We start from the raw sequence: 19174 nt of genomic DNA, 5'->3' as shown, positions 1-19174 counted from the left end.
AATAAACAAGAGCGAGTACAGCAGTGCGTAGGGTATTGGCGTCCGCTCCCCAGCTACTTCCGGCAATCTTACGGAGTAGATTCACTCTGGAGCCAAGTTTCTTAGATAACGTGATGCACTGTTGTTTGAATGTCAAGGACCGATCCAGAGTGATTCCTAGATATTTGGGATTGTAGTTATGCGGTACTTCGGTTCCGTCTAAAGTCACATGTAGCTTCCTATGGGCTTCCTTATTATTTAGATGGAATGCAGTAACCTCAGTTTTATTTGGGTTAGGTTGAAGTCTCCATTTATGGAAGTAGTCATTCAATTTCGTCAGATCACTTGTCAGTACATTCTCACAGTGCATAAGACCTTTACTCTGGAAGACTAACGCTAGGTCATCTGCATACTGGATTTTCAATGAGTCAGTGTCTGGCATATCATGAATATACAAGTTAAACAGAATGGGGGCCAGAACTGATCCCTGAGGTAGGCCATTGTTTAGAGTCCTCCATGTGCTAGATTGTCCGTTCAGAAACACCTTAAAGCGTCTGTCAGAGAGCATGTTGTTCACTAGAAAAGCCAGCTTTTGACATGGGATGATTTCAATAAACTTCGACATCAAGCCATCCCTCCATACAGTGTCATAAGCTGCTGTAAGGTCCACAAAAACTGCAGCTGATCGGAGACCTCGTTGAAATCCAGCTTCAACTAGAGTTGTCAATGTTAAAACCTGGTCGCAGCAGCTCCGATGTTTCCTAAAGCCACCTTGTTCAACAGGGATGGTTTGATCAATGGCCTCTTGAATGCGATTTAGAATAAGCCTTTCTAGTAGCTTATAGGTCACGCTGAGTAGCGATACTGGCCGGTAGTGAGAAGCATCGGTTCGGTCTTTGCCTGGTTTCAGGATTGCAATTATCTTAGCCTGTTTGAAAAGCTTTGGTAATCTTCCAGTTCGTAGAATTTCATCGAAGAATTCAAAGAGCCACAATTTTGTTTTTGGTCCTGTGGCTTTAAGAAACTCTGGATATACGCCATCAAAGCCAACAGCTTTATATACCTTTAGCATATTCAAGGCTATATCAAGTTCCTCAATGCTGAAGTCACCTGAGCAGTCAGGATGTGGTGTTAGATTGGATCTCTTTATGTACAATTCATTTCTCACGATTCGTGTATGTGCCTTGTCAATTTTAGCTTTCGAATTCTTCATTAGTCTGGATGCAACAGCATTGGCATTCACACGTGGGACTGTGCTTGACAGCATTGAATCTGTACCAAGTTTTCTTATAAGGTTCCAGGCTTTGCGACTATAATGTGTAAAGTTAAGTTCTGCCACTGTTTTATGCCATTTTTCTCTTCTGTTCTTATTGAGAGCTCTCAAAAGGTTATCAGCTGTTGTATCATTGTGAGATTCTTGATATTTAACATACAAATCATTGCATTCTTGAGACCATCCGGGGATGTATTCCTTCCGAAACCCACGTGGAATATAGTTTTTGGCATTAACTTTAATAGCACGCACAAATCGTTCATAATTGGATGGAATTGGGGGAATCCACTGAACGGTGTTATCAAGACCTTTCTGAAACAGTTCCCAGTTCGCAAGTTGAAAATTCCATCGAGGTTGTGGGGTGGAGGTTACTAGTGGAATTTCTGTACCATAATAAATAATGACTGACCTATGTTGGCTGTGTGGGAAAGACTTGATGACTTTTCGTTGTACCATATCGTTATTACCAGATTTAGATACGATGCACAGATCAGGGGAATAATCCTTTAACCATCTACCAGATCGGAATGTTCCTGGATCTTTAGCATTTTACACAAGCTGAAGATTGTACAGTTCCATCCATTCATTTAGAACTGCCCCACTGTCGTCTTCATTAAGATATCCCCATACATAACTATGGCTGTTGAAATCCCCGACATACACTACTGGGTGACTGAAGGATCTTACAGGAGGATTTGGCCAGCTGACTTGTGGAGGTTTATAAATATTTACTACAGTGATGCCGGCAATCTCTACAGCCAAAACAAAGACATCTGCTGTGCTACTTTGTAGTCGGTGAGATGGGACCTGACATATGTAGCAATACCGTATTGTTCATCATTTATGGCTCCAGCCAGATCATAACCATATATCCTTCCTCTTCTGTAAAGATCTGTGTCATCCTTGGTGTGAGTCTCCTGTATTGCTATTATATCTACAGTATTCTGCAGCATCAGGCATGACAGATATTGAATCTTAGCAGTTGAAATCTATTCGATGTTCAATTGACATATCCGTAAGTAGTTATTAATGGAAATTGATGAGTGTTCCGTGCTTGGTTGGTCCTGAAAAGGACTATGCGTAGATAAGTTCTCTTGCATACTTGTTGCTGTGTAGCAGCACCTTTGTGGAAGAATCAGCCGGTCAAACCGTTGCCCAGGGAACGCCCGATTGCATTAACTACAATCTTCGGGGAGGCTTCTTCCTTGTTCCCCGCCGTTAGGCGTTAATTTAAAGAGTAAGCTTTGACACGATGCTATGTAAGTAAAGCGAAGATGGGGAATTGTTGATAAAAATAGGTTAGTTTCGTTACCTTTTTACGATGTAAATTTCGATTGCTTTCTTAATGTTCAAATATTTACTTTTATTTTATATGAGTAAAATTTACAATTTAAAATTTACAATTTACAACACATAGAAAATAAAAGTAAGTATTTGAATGTTAAGGAAGCAAGCTAAATTCACTTTGCAAAAGAGCTAACGAAACCAACCTAAATGATCATACACATTTAAAAAACTCCCCCTCTTCGCTCTACTTACGTAATATCTCGTCAACACTTACTCTTTAAATTAACGCTTAACTGCCTTTAGAGTATGGTTTATCATATAAATAACTTCTAATGGATACTCTCTATTTCAATTCCATACTTTAGTTAACCAAAAATATAACTTGTATTTATCAAAATACATTATAACGTGACGTAGGTTAACAACTTTCTCTCCCATCCCCAGTAGGTGAAGGAAGGTTCCGCAACGTTCACCTCGCTCCGCCCCTACTTCCCCATCCCCTCAACGTGGTACAGTATGCTAGATTATAACCTCCAATAACAAGGCTCTAAATCGTTCCACTCGCCCCTCCCCTGCTACCCCTCCGCTCTCCGCTGAACAGTATGCTATGCCCAAAACTTTCCATTAGCCTCTCCATGACCACCGTCCTGAAATAGTGTTGTGAGACAATGGACGAAACTTCGGCAGTCTAGATAAGTACAGACGCTTTTCATTATGTAAATACTTTATAAATCTTTATTTATTTATACTTGTTCATATTATCACCTAACTCTCTATCATTGACAAGTTTACATAATGTAAACAATCCTGTACATATATACTTATGATTTACGTGATTTAATAGAATCTGAGGATGTTCTTCTAGAACAGAACGTGTCATTCTTTGTTTAACAGTGTGTACTTCATTACAGGTTTGTTTATAGTGTTATAATTTATATTGAAATTTTTGTGTGTTTGACAGACTGGCAAGTTCTTTTGTTACACTGTAAGAACTGTTTAAGTAAGAATGCAACATCAAATAGGTATTATTTTCAAATGTGTTGTAATGAACAGAATGCTTCAAATTCAAGATGCGGACAGGTAGTTTAAAAATCAATTAAAGAGGTCGTATCAACGATTCCATATAGGACGTCGTAATAGGCTGTATATTGGTGGGAAACAGTTCACAACAAAAGAAAATATATACTGCTTGGTAGGAAATATTATTGCTCTAACCGGGAAAGTTGGCCACGCGGTTCAGATTGCATAGCTATGAACTTGCACTCGGGAAATGGTGGGTTCAAATCCCACTGTCAGCAGCCCTGAATAATGTTTTCCGTGGTTCTCCATTTCACACCAGGTGAATTCTGGGATGTTCTTTAATTCGGGATGATGTCACTAGCACTTTCCTATCCCATCGTCGCCATTGGACCTGTCTGTGTTGGTGCATTGTAAAACAAATAGAAAAAGGAGAAAACTACTGCCCTAAATTATTCCCATGGAAAAGATTTCCTTACGTGCTGCTCCAAGACAACGTGCTCAAACGGCTGTCAGCCCTGTCGTAACCCCTCTTCGGTATTTTCTGGAAGGGGGTTAGTTAGTCAGACCGGGACCTCCCATCTGCTCTGGAGGCCATGACCGGTCTCTCCCTCTATTGTTCTCATCGTCTAGATTCCCCGTGTGCCTTCCAGAACATGAAGCGAGAACCTTCCCTCTGTAGCCGTACCGCGAAATTTCCAGTACTTCATTATCCGAGATAAAAATTCAAGATCGCTGCTAACGAGGAGTTGTTTCGGAGCGTCGAGTGAGTAGCTGGACTGGGGCGGCAGTATCGGCTGCCTTTAGTGGTCCACGGGATTCGGATTATCGTCATGTTTGTGTACGTACTACCAAGGGTTGTAGACCGTCGTGGAGTCACTGTTTGGACGTGAGTGTTGTAGACATTCTCTGGAGTTGAATCAAGGAAGAATCGCCGTGTGTTACAGCCAGTAACCCTGTGTTCAAACCTATCTGTCGGCCCGCAGCTGCTATGGACTGGACTGGCGAGACTAAGTGGAAGTAAAGACAGCTGTCAACCAGGGTTACCATCTCCTACGTAATACCGGCGAGCCGGACCACGCATTGTGATGAGGACAGAGACTTTGTAAATAAACAGAAATTAGTGGAATCTAGTAATTCATTGTTGAGTAGAATTGTGTGTGTGTGGATTAATGTAGGCCAATCTACAATTAAACCAGACCGACGAAACAAATCGAGTTTTCATTCGTAACAATATATTTCCTCAAGCATACTTTAGAAAAGATAAATTATTTGTTCACTTGCAAGTATTAAGAGCAAATCTTTTCACAACGCAAACAACAAACTGTTATTGGATTACTGTCAGCAACGATTGAAATTAAATATTGTACATATATATTTTAACTTGTCCGCCTTGGAGAAAGACATTTTTAGACATGTTTTAAACATTGTTTATTCTACTTCTATGATTCCAATTTGCAACAATTTAGATATGAATTACACCTTACAATAATGGTCACTCTTACCCCTTGCTTTACCTCCACAATTTTAGAAGACTGTCAATTACACCCTGAATGAAAATGCTCTCAGAACACAAAATCAATAAGCAGTATATTTTCTTTATATAGTTCCCAAAATGGTCGAGTAGACTTATTATATATACGCGTACCATTTAGGACTACATGTCTCTAGTTGGTCCTCAGTGGTGGAGATGATGGTAGTAGTAGAAGTATATTGATGTTGCAGTTATTGTATTTCTCATAACTTACCTTCAACAAACAGAGCAAATCCATTTTTCTCCTTTGAGAGTAACTTGATGGCAGCTTCTGTCATTTCAGCTAAAGTGGGCTCATTTTCTTCGTCGGCTTCCAAATGGTACTTCATGTGACTCCCCTCGAATAAACCTAAAGACCAAGGAAGAATTAGTTTACAGTGTTAATAATGGAAGGTCGAATCGTGATTTACTCGACTACATCCGCTGTTTTAAACAGCAGACTATATTAGGTGCTGACAAAAGGACTACACTGGCCTTATTCTCATATTCAGTATACATTGATGACAGCAAGATATCATGGAAAGTTACTGATGCTTTAATCAATCATGCAACTTTTCGTTTCTCCCACAATAATAACGTTTGAGAGATTTATATGTGAAAATACCTGTCTATGGAGGGTTACTCCCTAAATACCCCTAGGCCTATGCTTATAGAAACACAACCCTCGAGGTTCAAATCTGTCAGACTTACTAAATTTCAATTTCCAAAAATCCACAGTAACATGGAGCTCACGGAATATGTTACAACTTCAATCGAAATGAAAATATTTTTGCTTTTATAATAATTAATTCAGGTATAAAGAAAGGTTATTTTACAGCTTCCTAACAATATGATCTACAGGGAAATTGCCTTAGTCCTCTCATGCTTAAGGGAATATAATTCTTGAAGTAATGTTTGACGCAAGTGTAATAAACTGATATAACTTGAAAACAATATTTTTTAACGCATGGGTAAATAATGCAAGCATCGAGCTCGAATCATTATTATTACCATTATTATTATTTATGATTATGATTATTATTTATTATTATTGTTATTATTATTATGACTTGTGGTGTATGGCTATGAAATGTTTACATCCACTTATTAGTATTAGTATAATTATTCTTTACGATCGCATTGTTTGTGAGGTTATGTCATGAAACATGTGCTATATATATATACCGAGCTCGATAGCTGCAGTCGTGTAAGTGCGGTCAGTATCCAGTAATCGGGAGATAGTGGGTTCGAACCCCACTGTCGGCAGCCCTGAAGATGGTTTTCCATGGTTTCCGATTTTCACACCAGGCAAATGCTGGGGCTGTACCTTAATTAAGGCCACGGCTGCTTCCTTCCAATTCCTAGGCCTTTCCTATCCCATCGTCGCCATAAGACCAATCTGTGTCGGTGCGACGTAAAGCAAATAGCATTGTTATTAAAAATATATATATTTATATGAGTTTAGTTAATGTAAAAACCTGTAATTAATAATATATTTTATTATTACCTGTGTATGTGATGTATAATCCACAGTAAGATTGTCCAACACACTGTAATATCCAGAAAAACATATCTTTGACACTAGATGGTTTTAGAATGTTCTTTACATTATAACTACTGTATGTTATTCGGCACTCTAGAATTTACTAGATGATATGTTGTGACATATCCTTGTGGAAGCCCTGCCAGGCAACACATATATAAGGAAGCAGTCTTGATGGCGAAGTTGAGTTATTGTTTAACAGGAGTTGTTTTGATCAGACGTGTGTCGTGCTAGCGAGTGTTTGAAGTATGTGAATTGTTTTAGTAAAGTTGGTACTGTAGTTGACATGCAGTGGTTGCAGTCTCCATTTGCTTCATGATAGGCAGTTAAAAATGGTGATTTGTTGATGTGTGTGTCTAATGTGTAACCTGTAAATAATTTCAAATAAAATCCGTGTACGCAAGTGACAGCATTTTGTGTGGGTCCTTGTGGCTACATCATTGGCGACCGTGGCGAGGACGTAAGAATTTACAAGTAAATACGAGTGTAAGTGAGAAATAGATCAAAATGCAAATAATACTAGAAAATATGTCCGTACAACAACTCAAGGACGAACTCACCAAGAGAAATCTTCCGACGAACGGCAAGAAGAAATCACTGCAGACGCGGTTACGGGGATATCTCTTAGAAAAAGGCGAAGATCCCGAAAAGTTTTTCATCGAAGTCGACGAATATCAAGACGAAACATCGGAAGATGATGTAAATATTATCAAAATGCATTCTAAGTTAACGAACATGATACAGACACTCAATTTCACATTAACGGATCAAATTTCGAAAATAAATAGCAAACATTCAGACGAAATTTCAGACGAAATTTCTCAAACTAATTCAGTTTTAACCGGACAAATATCACAAGTGTACACTCAGGTTTACCAAGTAGAACAGGGCCTAGAATCGAAAATTTCAACCGAAAATGACAAAATTTCAACCCAAATTAGCGATGTCACCAATCGATTAACGCAGCGAATATCAGACATCGAGTCAAAACTGGGACAGATTGAACAGATCGATAGTAGGATAAGCCAGCTGGAAGGGGACATCTCGAACCACAAAGAGGAGGTGGAAATCCAGGTTTCCGGCACAAAGCAACAGGTTGAGGGGAGAATTTCTACCGTCGAGGGAAATTTCGAAAGGCGAATTTCTGCTGTTGAAGGAAGGTTAGAAAACCGATTTTCGACTATCACGGGAGATGTACAGAATACAAGAGAAAGCGTCCTTCATGCAATAGAAGACAGATTAACTCAAACAGGACGTGTCGCCACACCTTGATGGCGAGGTGATTATAGACAGCATTCCGGAATTCCACGCGCAACTGGAAGAGAACCCGACTAGCTTCATCGAGGGATCACTCAGTCTATTAGGAAGGACTAATCTACCAGGGGACATCTTCGTGCAACTCTTCACACCGCGATTAAATGGGCAAGCCACTACTTGGTGGGATAACTCGAAAGGTTTAAATTTAAACTGGACGGACATCAAGAGGGAATTCCTCGCTAGGTTTAATTCCGAAGGGGTGAAGAGCTCCGTGAAAAGGAAGCTACTGACTAAGGCACAACTCGCTGGCATGAGAGCTAGCGCCTTCGTCCTACAGAAGTACCAGCTCTTCAAGCGTCTGCACCCGAAGGATGCGAGAACGAGATCTTACCAGGTATCACAGAGCTACTCCACGATAAGATTCGACCCCTAGTGAAAGTATCACAACCGACATTCTTTGATGATGTACGTAGAATCATCGCCCAGCTGGAAGAGGAATACAAGAACAAAACTACGGAAGAGACCAGCTCCGTTAAGAACTGCTGCCCTTGTGGAAGAACGGGACACCTGAAGAATAAGTGCCCAACCTTGACGTCGGAGAAACTAGGTCCGTCCCATTCTGGATTAAGGGGGATGGGACCGGAAACAGGAATGTGCCTCAAGACTTGACAGACGGGCAGCCCTGGACAAGCAGGAGAGAGATTGGGCAGAACAGACCAATCTCGCCCAGCGATCATCTTGAGGATAGGCAACGAGAATTTCTCAGCCATACTCGACAGCCAAGCAAGCCATTCATTTGTCAACGGGACAGTTGCCAAATTACTACTGCCTATGCAGTCTCATCGTCTCGGAAGGGTAGTGGGAGCAGCGGACGGGGTAACCTATTCCATCCAAGGACAGACTAACCTAACCGTTAAATGCATGGACCTGCCTATTGTAAGTGACGTTGCAGTGATACAGAACCTAATACTTGATATCATATATTAGGTCATGACTTTCTGGTGAAATGCAGGGTGATCCTAGACTCTGCAGCTCATGACATCTTTATGGGAAAAGACAAACGTCTGAGGGTCGCCTGGCACAATGGAAATCTCCGAACTCGCAAGGATGCGAAAGTCGACGTAGACCTAGGAGATATCCAGTCAACGCTCTTTCATCCAAGTGAAGAAGAGGAGCCGAGATGCGCCTTAAAGGACTTTCCGGAAGTCATCACCAATAAAATAGGATGGACTACCACGGTGACGCTCACCATTGAATGCAGCACTTCCTCACCCATCAAGCAACGCCCATATCCAATCAATCCGGATAAGCGCAACTTCGTCATTCAGAAGATTCAAGAGATGGAAGAACCAAGGTCTCACAGAACCCCCCACATCCTGTTAGACTTCACCTATCGTCCTACCGAAAAAGAACAATGGGGAGTATGGAATGTGTGTGGACTGCCACAGGTTGAACGAGAAGGCCGTTAGTGACATCTACCCCATGCCTGACCTGAAAGACTCGCTGAAACAAGTAGGCGGGTATAGGATTTTCAGCACGTTGGATCTCAACTCCGGATACTGGCAAGTGGAGGTCGAGGAAAGTTCTAGACTACTGACCACCTTCATGAACCGAGGAGATTGTACCAGTTTACAGTAATGCCTTTTGGATTGAAGAATGCTCCTGCCACCTTCATGCGACTGATGGATAAGGTATTGTCAGGATATGTTGGAGATTTCTGCTAAGTGTATCTCGACGACATTTTAATTCACAGCAAGAATGTTCAAGAACACCTCGTACATCTGAGAAAAGTGCTGGAACGACTAAAGTTTCATGGACTGACTTGCCAACTGGAGAAGTGCCACTTCGCCCAGTACCGCGCAGAATATCTTGGCCATGGCCTGACATCTGAAGGCTTAGAAAGACAACCGGATAAGAAGAGAGCTATCGAAGAAGCTGAACGCTCGCTGACCAAGAGACAAGTGCGTCAGTTCCTTGGCTTGAGTGGATGATATAGCAGCTTCGTGCCACACTTTGAAGAGAAGGCAATGCCACTCACCGATCTACTCCATAACAATTGAACGTTCCGATGGATGAGCAAAGAAGAGGCAGTATCCAAGGCATTAAGGCTGAGATATGCAACGCTCCCGGCCTAGCCCATCCCGACCCTCAACGGAAGATGTGCCTGCAAACGGACGCCAGCGACTCCTGCCTAGGAGCCGTGTTATTCCAGGAGAGGAGTGACGGCGGAAGGGACATCATCGAGTATGCCAGCAAAAAGCTATCTTCCACTGAACAACGCTACTACACTGCCGAGAAGGAAGTCTTAGCCGTGGTGTGGGCCATGGGCAAATTCAGAGGCTACTTGGAGGGAAGGAAATTCCTTCTCTACATCGATAACGCCGCTCTCAAATGGTTGAACTCGGTCTCTGGCTCAAAATCTAAATTGATGCGATGGACTCTGTTAATTTCAGAATTTGATTTCGATGTGTGTCACGTTCTAGGATCGATGAACATAGGAGCAGACAGCTTATCTAGGCACCCGGCGATGGAATCTGAAACTAGGACCACCATTGTCGAGAGGCAGTTGCCACTAAAACACCAGAGTGAGCCCAAGGAACCTGTCCTTATGACCATCAAGAAGGAACTTGATCTGGGAGTAATCAAACAGTGGCAAGAACAAGACAAGCCCTGTAGGACCATGACGCAGTGGATTAGGAGACAGAACACTGATAATCGACTTGTTCCGAGGGAATTCAAGGTGTGCTACAAGAACTTTCGGGTTGACGGAGGATTCTTGATGTACAGGTCGCACATTGCCGACACGCCTGCAGTAGGGGTGATCCCAGACACCACACGATGGACATCCTCGAGAAGTTCCACGACAGCACGTAAGCTGGACACCTAGGAGGCGAAGAGACATATCAGTCCATCCGACGAAGATTCTTCTGGGTCAACATGCGGAAAGACATCCTGGACTATGTGAAGTGGCGCTATATCTGCGCCTGTACCAAGTCGAGCAACAGGAAGGCATATTCCAGTCAGCGAGGAAGACGCCCTTGGGAGGTCATAGCCCTGGACCTGATTGGTACTTACCCTAGAACACCACGGGGTAAAACAGGACTCCTAGTATTCACCGACCTCTTCACAAGATAGATTGAGGCCTTTCCGATACCAGAAGACACGACGGAACGCATCACCAGCCTTCTACAAGATGAGGTATTCAGCCGCTACGGTTATCAACGGTGCATTTTATCAGACAACGGGAGTCAGTTCACGTCAAGGAAGTGGCAGCAAATGATGACAAAATGGGGTGGGGAGCACTGGACCACCCCCATCTACAACCCAAAGGCCGATCCAAAGGAACGACGGAACCAGCAGCTGAAAAGGATGTTACGGGTCCACCTAATAGACAAAGAACATCGACTGTGGGACCGTCAGATACCACCGTCACCCTTTGCCCTGCGACGACGCATCAACCGTGTCAATGGCTATTCCCCAGCGGAGCTGTTTCTTGGTCGACAGCTATATGGCACTGGGGATTGGAGGTTCGTCCACCACCCACTTTTGGTCAAGATGATGCAGCTGTTTCCCTAACAGAGCGGCAGCAGCAGCAGCAGCAGCAGGACATCAAGGAGAAGCAAGCTTTGGCCGAGAAGAGATCCCTTACCCAGGCTAAGGCTCAAGATGTCGAAAAGACCCAGATCTTCCTACCAGGCCAACAACTACTGCGACGTAACCACCCAGTCAGTAATAGGATTGGAGGGTTTCACGCAGGTTTCGCACCCAAGTGGGTCGGTCCCGTCGAGGTGAATAAGCAGCTGGGCCATGGGGTCTGCTTATTAAAGACCAACCCTCCTGACAAGGTCCACGCATCGGAGTTGCGGCGACTCAAACAACTGATGCGTATACAGAGTACGCCTGGTACTACCACGGGTCCACCTGGAGGAGAGGCTACTGATGATACAGCACAATCTGGTCACGAGGAGAATGCATCGACTATCATCGAGGAAGAGGCTGGCTGCGAGGCAACCCCGACCCCCGACACGGCACGAGGCGGTCAAGAGGAGGAGAGCTCATCCAGCGACGTCGAGGAAGAGAGAAGATACGATCTACGTCCAAGGCAAAGTCGACGAGTGTGATGGACTGTCGAAATTGTTTCAAGTTATAGGGGGGAATATTGACGCAAGTGTAATAAACTGATATAACTTGAAAACAATATTATTTAACTCATGGGTAAATAATATAAGTATCGAGCTCGAATCATTAGACTATTATTTTATTTTATTATTATTATTATTATTATTATTATTATTATTATTATTATTATTATTATTATTATTATTTTGACTTGTGATGTATGACTGTGAAGTGTTTGCATCCACTTATTAGTATTAGTATCATTATTATTTCCGATCGCATTGTTTGTGAGGTTATGTCATGAAACACTTGCTGCATATTGTTTAACGGGAGTTGTTTTGATCAGACGTGTGTCGTGCTAGCGAGTGTTTGAAGTATGTGAATTGGTTTAGTAAAGTTGGTAGTTGACGTGAAGTGGTTGCAGTCTCCATGTGCTTTGTGATAGGCAGTTGTCAAAAACGGTGGTTTGTTGATGTGTGTGTAATGTGAAACCTGTAAATAATTGCAAATAAAATCCGTGTACGCAAGTGACAGCATTTTGTGTGCGTCTTTGTGGCTACATCATGTTGTCTGATTTATTACATGTCAGTTTTTAAAATGACACTGTAACTTGGAGTTCAAGGGATCTGTTGTAGTTTCAGTTGAGAAAGAAAATCTCTCCAAATTCACACAATCATTAAATCAAGCTTAATAAAAGCTATTTTCACTTCGTAATTATATGATTTTTTTAGAATTTATTTATATTTCCTTCTGCTTACTCAAGTCAAGGGTACTCGATGAGTCAAAACCAACAACTTCAACACCCGCTAAAACGAAAGTCATTGACCCACTTCATCATAATCGTCTCAGTGATGTTATTGTCGTTAAAGGGTTTAAGACACAGTGGTTCACAACTTCATTTACTCAGTGTTTATGAAATGAAATTTGTCTATTTAGTGTTCGATCACACTTCAGTCCGGCGGTATTTGGAGCTCCTCAAGTACACCAGACTCGTATTAGTAGACTTACCAGCACGTAAAAGAACTCCCTCCGGACAAAATTCCGGTTCTTCAGCGTAAAGGTAGGTAGTGACCGTAAAGTCAGTAACATTATTTCTGAAGAGGGACCGCTACAAAGTCCTCTTTGGTGACAATCCATAAACCTTCAAAGATTTTATGTTTCCTTTTAATGATATGATGTGCTTACGTTGTAATATACCGTTTTATCGACCCAAAGTTATCCAGGAATGCTTTAATAAGCATTCTGCTGCGTTTCAACAAAGGGTACGTCTACCATGTACACCAAACATTAACCAAATAGAACATTAATTTGGAAGTGGTTGAGAGGTTCATTCTCATCCCAGGAACTGAAAGGAGTTAACCAGATAGCGTGGCTTAGTGGAATCCATGGCACCTCAATTTGTTGCACTTCTAAGATGTAAAAGAGGGCAGTGCATACTGTTTTAAATCTGTCTCATCACTTTTGGCATATGATTTCACGTTACTAAAGACACCGCGTGCCATCAAACAGGTTTCGTTTAGACAGTGGCACACATGTGATAGCCAAAATATACCTACGACGAAATGAAGGGACAGCATTGCTACTTTAATCGAAGTAAATAACATCACTTTAAAGTGATACGTTCGTAAGTTATTCTGAAGAGCCTTCGTAAAAGCATTCGAAGAGTCCAGGGAAACGAACTGATAACCTTCTATATTTTAGATTTAACCAGAGTTGTGCAATTAAAGCATAAAAATTCTCAGAATTCTCACAAATTATGTACAGTTTTATTTGATATGTTGGAATAAGGAGCATATCCGTACAATGATATAATTGTGAATAACGTTATTTGCTTTACGTCCCACTAATTACTTCAACGGTTTTCGGAGACGCAGAGATGCCGAATTTAGTCGCTCAGGAGTTCTTTTACCTGCTTGTAAATCCATCGACACGAGGCTGACGTATTTGAGCACCTTCAAACACCACCTGCCAAGTTGGGGTCAGAAGGCCAGCGCCTCTACCGTCTGAGCCACTCAGCCCGCATATAATTGTTAAAAGGATTTCACAGCTTTTGTTAACAATTTCCAGAGGAAAAACCAAGTGAATATTTCAGTTATAAGAATTTGCTTCTTACCTTCAAGAATTCTGAAGGATAACACTGAATACTTTGGCTAAATATTCCACTACGTCAGTTTCGCTTATTTTCTGCAACATTATGAAGAATTTACGAAGCTTGTATAAAAATATTATAATAGTCTATAATGAATATAGCATTCCTTCAACTGCTATTGATTTCAGATACGTCCAACTGCGATTATTTGACATGAAAAGGGCCCCACATTATGAATAATCTAAGTGTTAGAAGAAACACATTAAGCAAGTGTAGAATGAAAATCGTGTAGCCATTGGTAGGCTGCAGCATCCCTAGTAAGGCAAATTCTACGACGGGCGTAGGCGGCATCTACCGTGAGTGAGAAATTTTGCGTTCTTGTGATGGAGGATATGCGGTGTGTGATTTGTGAGTTCCTTTGATATTGAGGACGACACAAATACCGAGTCACTAAGCCAAGGAAATTAACCACTTAAGATGAAAATCCCCGATCCGGCCGGGAATCGAACACCGGGCCCTCTGAACCGTAGGCCACTTCGCTGATCATTCAGCCAAGGAGCAGGAAAATAAGCATTAAATCGTTATTAATAACAAGCTCCACATAGTTGTCACGAGAACGACAACTCTGCGTCAGTATTGGATAATTGCGTTATCACTTATTTATCTACTCTATTTATTTACTTAAAAACATATGTTGCTGGTAATTATGATATTAACTATTACATAAAAACAATTTCGGTCACTTTATATGTTGATCTTAAATTTATGTCTGCTAATGTACATGGTTTTTAAAATAACATAACAATTATTCTAGACTCGATAGTTTTATCCCCTATTAACAAAATAATTTAAATCTCCAATATCGAGGCCATCAAATAAAATTAGCATTTAAAGGAACAACTATTTTTGGACACCTGTTCCTCTCCTGGATACTCTATTTTATAAAGCCTTCGGTTGGTTTCTCTAATTCTCATTACTGCTCGTTACTTACCTAGCAAGTAGTCGACGTTCGTGTAGTTCAAAGAGAGAAGCTGTTTACGATTCCAGATATACTGTCCTCGGAATCCACTACTCTCTTTCTGCTTTTGCCATTCCTGTACGAGATCTCGACCGTCGAGGCGTTTTCCCTGCTCTCCTTCTTCATCGACCTTGTCAGCGGGTATGAAGCCCTCGCGACCGCCGCCCAATATAACCTACGGACAAGCTCGTATTAGATTCTCACAATAGACCTCGACAATATTGGAGAACAGTCAATGGTATGATGACAAGCAGGGTGAAAATCCAGGTTGTAAGGTTTAGCAAGAGAAAAAGTCCTCTTAGATTTAATTACTGTGTTGATGGGGCAGTCACGAGCGAGACATCGGGAAGTGCGGACGTGTGAATGAGCTGAGGTGCGCAATATGGGAATAACGATACAGCAGTACAGGCTAAGAATTGGAAGATGGCATGGTGCAAGGCAGTGTTGGAAGGAAGGTGGAGTTGAGAGAGGAAGAGAAAATAGTGGTTATAAAGGACTGTTGGAGATTATGTTGTGTGCGACGGTTATTGCGACGCTGCTGGTGGTAGGAGGTATAGAAAAAAATCCGGGTCCAAACCAGGGACCGTTCGGCTGGGAGGAGCTTGAAGAGATCAAGAGAGTGGTGAAGGAAGCAAGCAAAGGAGAAGAAATTAAGGAAATGATGCAGGAACACCAGGCAACCCAAATGAAGGAGATGAAGGACTTAAAAAGTTTTATAAAAGAAGAAATTGGAGGTGTAAATGACAAGTTAGCGGAGATAGAAGATGAGGTAGGGAGCTTGAAAAAGAAGGTGGTGGTACTGGAAGAGGAATTAACAGCAATGAAGAGAGAAGTGAGGTTAGCGAGGAACGAATCAGCAAGAAAAAATGTGTTTGTGTATGGTGTACCTGAGGAAGGAACAGAATCAAAAGTGGAATTAGTATTGAAAGTGGTGGACATAGTTTCGAACAAAATGAAGATAAACTTTTCTGAAGTTGATATAGATGATATATATAGAGTGGGAAGAAACAAGGGACATAGGCCGGTGAAGTTAAGATTAATATCAACCCTGATGGCTGATATACTTCTGAGGAATGCTGGAAATTTGAAAGGATCGAACATTTATTTGAAGGCTGAGATAGAGAAAGAAGACAGGATGCGGTCGGATGTCTATAAGCGGCATATGTGGCGTGCTAGAGCGCAGGGATTGCGAGTCAAGATAGTGGGGAGGTGTCTGGTTACTTCAGGCAGAAATTGGTCGCGATCGTGGACACAGGAGGAACTGCTGAGGATGGAAAATTGTGAGGAGGAAATGAGTTGCAGAAATCGAGAGCAGGGCGACATCAGTACGGAGAAGGAAGAGAGAAGAGGGGACTGCGGTGTCAGCGGGCAGGTAGCGAAGACAGCAGAGTCCTTGGTGAGTCAGAACAGCCCAGGAAGGGGTGAATCAACAAGTAGGACACTAGACCGAAGTGAAGTGGATACAGGTAGTGAAGAGGTGACGGGAAGGGAAAGGAGTCAGGGTAGTGACTCAACCTCCCCGAATAGGAATAATGCAGAAATAAACCTGGAGAGAAAGCAGGCGTTAAATAAGGCGAGATCCTTAAGCTTAAAAGATCTATGGGGTGGGAAAAAAGGCTCTGGCACGGAAAAGGGGAAGGATGGGGGTGAGAAGAAAGAGAGGGGTGGGGTGGAGCCAAAAGGAAGAATTACGAGAAGTAAGGGGGGAAGTGGTGAAATGCTGAAGTATAGGGAGGGAGGGGGAGGAAATAAATAACTAGATATGGTGATAGGGATGCTGAATATTGAGGGGTTGATGGGGAAGTTAGGGAATAAGGAAATTGTGGATTTAGTGAAAGATTTTGAGATTATTGCTCTAGTAGAGACGTGGTTAGGGAAGGGGGTTGAAATTACATGGGACGGTTATAGAGTAGTTAACGTGTTAAGGAAAAAAATAGGGAAGAGGGGCCGAAACCCAGGGGGCATAGTAGTTTTAATAAGAAATGAGATAGCTGAATGGGTGGAGACGTTACAGACTAGGGTAGAAGGGGTAGTGTGGTTGAGAGTAAAAATGGGGAAGGGGGCAGCGGAAGCAATTTGTCTGGCACTGCTTTATAACCATCCGAGCGATTCAGTGTATGCAAATAAACATTTTTTTGACGAACTGATTGAAGAAATAAACACAATTAAAGGAATGTATGTAGAAGATGGGATGATTTTATTGGGGGATTGGAATGCGAGAGTGAGCAATAGAGTACCGGTATACGAGAAAGAAGCAAAAGTAGACGGGGTACTGCAAAGGAAGAGTAAGGATAATGTTGTAAATAGTTATGGAGAAAGGTTATTAGAGTTATGTGCTCTAGAACATTTATTTATTTTAAATGGGTGGATGAAGGGGGATAGTGTGGGAGATTTGACGTATATCACAACAAATGGAGGGAGTGTGGTGGACATAGGAATAAGCTCAGAGATAGCGTTAAGGAGAATAATAAGTTTTGAGGTGTTAGAATATGGGTTGACAGAACATATGCCTATCAAAATAAAATTGAGAACGTTGGTCGCTGATGAGAAGGGAAAGATGGAGGAAAGTAAGGAGAGGTATAGGAATGGAGGATGGAAGTATGTATGGGATGATAATACTAAAGAGAAATTAAGACGGCATTTGCAAGAGGAGGGAGATATATTAAGGGTAGGAATTGAAAGGGCGGTAGAAGGGAATGATATGGATAACGTGCTAAAATTAATTGAACTCCCTGTATGGAGGGTGGGGAAGAAAGTGAGGAGAAGGGTAGAGGGAAAAAAGAATAAAATGAATGGATGGTTTGATGAAGACTGTACGAGAAAACGTGAGGTTGTAATGAGAGCCCTAGCGGAGTTTAGGAAGGAGGATGTGCAAGAAAAAAGGAAGGAATATTGTAAATTGAGAAGGGAATATAAGGAGGTATTGAATGAGAAGAAAAGAGGATGGAAGGAGGCGGAAGCTGAAAAAATAAATATATATTGTAGAGAGAAGAAATTTGAGAGAATTTGGGAGTCAATAAACAAGATTAGAAGAACGAAACCGGAGGGGAAGGGGGATAAAATAGGAGAAAACGAGTGGGTTAGGCATTTTAAAAGGCTTTTAGAAGGGGAGAGGAAATTGGGTAGAGAAATAGACAAGTCACAAATTGGAAGGGAACTGGAAGTAGGCATTACAATATTGGATGGGGAGATAACAAGGCAGGAGGTAATTACAGTATTAAAAAATGCTAGACCCAAGGCTGCAGGAGGTGTGAATGGTATTTCCAATAGTGTATGGAAAGAGGTAGGGGCAAATGAACCGATGTTGAGAGGGATTGTGAAATTCTTTAATAGGTTGCTGGAAACGGGGAAATTTCCTAGAGAATGGAGGAAGGGGGTATTATGCCCTATTTATAAAAATAAAGGAGCTAGTAGTGATCCAAACAACTATAGAGGAATTACACTCCTAGACTCGCTATCAAAGGTGTACACAGGGGTTTTGGCGAATAGGATAACAAATTGGGCGGAACAGTACGGTAGGATATCTGAGTTCCAAAATGGATTTAGGAAAGGATGTAATACAGTTGATAATGTTTGGATTCTGGACACTTTGATTACAAAGTATGTGAGGATAGCAGGGCGTAAATTATTTATAGCAGCGATTGATTTAGAAAAAGCCTTTGATACGGTCAGTAGGGAGGCGCTATTTTTGAGATTAGGGGAGGTTGGAATGTCGAAAAAAATGAGGGTGGCAATTGAAACTATTTATGAGGAAGTGTTTGTGATGATTAAATTGCAGGATGGAAGGTTGAGTAAGTGTTTTGAGTCAAAAAGCGGGGTGAGACAGGGTTGTAAGCTATCCCCGATATTATTTATATTATTTATAAATAATATTTTAGAGGGTCATGGTGGAGACGCATGGCAATGCCCTTGGGTAGGGAAAATGGAGGTTCCGGGGTTGCTATTCGCGGATGACCTATTGATTTTGGCTTTGACGGCAAATGGCTTACAAAAAGCGTTGGACAAGGTAGTTGAATATACTAGGAAATGGTCTCTCAGAGTAAATGTAAGAAAGACTCAGATAATGGTGTGTAGGAAAA

The 19174-nt window shown here is 41.8% G+C and overlaps 1 protein-coding gene across 2 annotated transcripts in view; it reads right to left on the bottom strand.

Moving 5' to 3' along the window:
* LOC136864435 (membrane-bound alkaline phosphatase) overlaps positions 1 to 19174 on the bottom strand; it is a 194727-nt gene that overhangs the window by 36941 nt on the left and 138612 nt on the right. For both annotated transcript variants that reach the window (XM_067141427.2, XM_067141426.2), the window contains exons 6-7: positions 15069 to 15270; positions 5305 to 5439 (exon numbers count right to left, since the gene is read on the bottom strand). In XM_067141427.2, coding sequence (XP_066997528.2) covers positions 5305 to 5439; positions 15069 to 15270 — 337 coding nt within the window. The remainder of the gene's footprint in view (positions 1 to 5304; positions 5440 to 15068; positions 15271 to 19174) is intronic.

The sequence above is a fragment of the Anabrus simplex genome, chromosome 2, assembly GCF_040414725.1.
Source record: "Anabrus simplex isolate iqAnaSimp1 chromosome 2, ASM4041472v1, whole genome shotgun sequence".
Lineage (NCBI taxonomy): Eukaryota > Metazoa > Arthropoda > Insecta > Orthoptera > Tettigoniidae > Anabrus > Anabrus simplex.
This window is presented reverse-complemented; position numbering and strand designations above follow the sequence as displayed.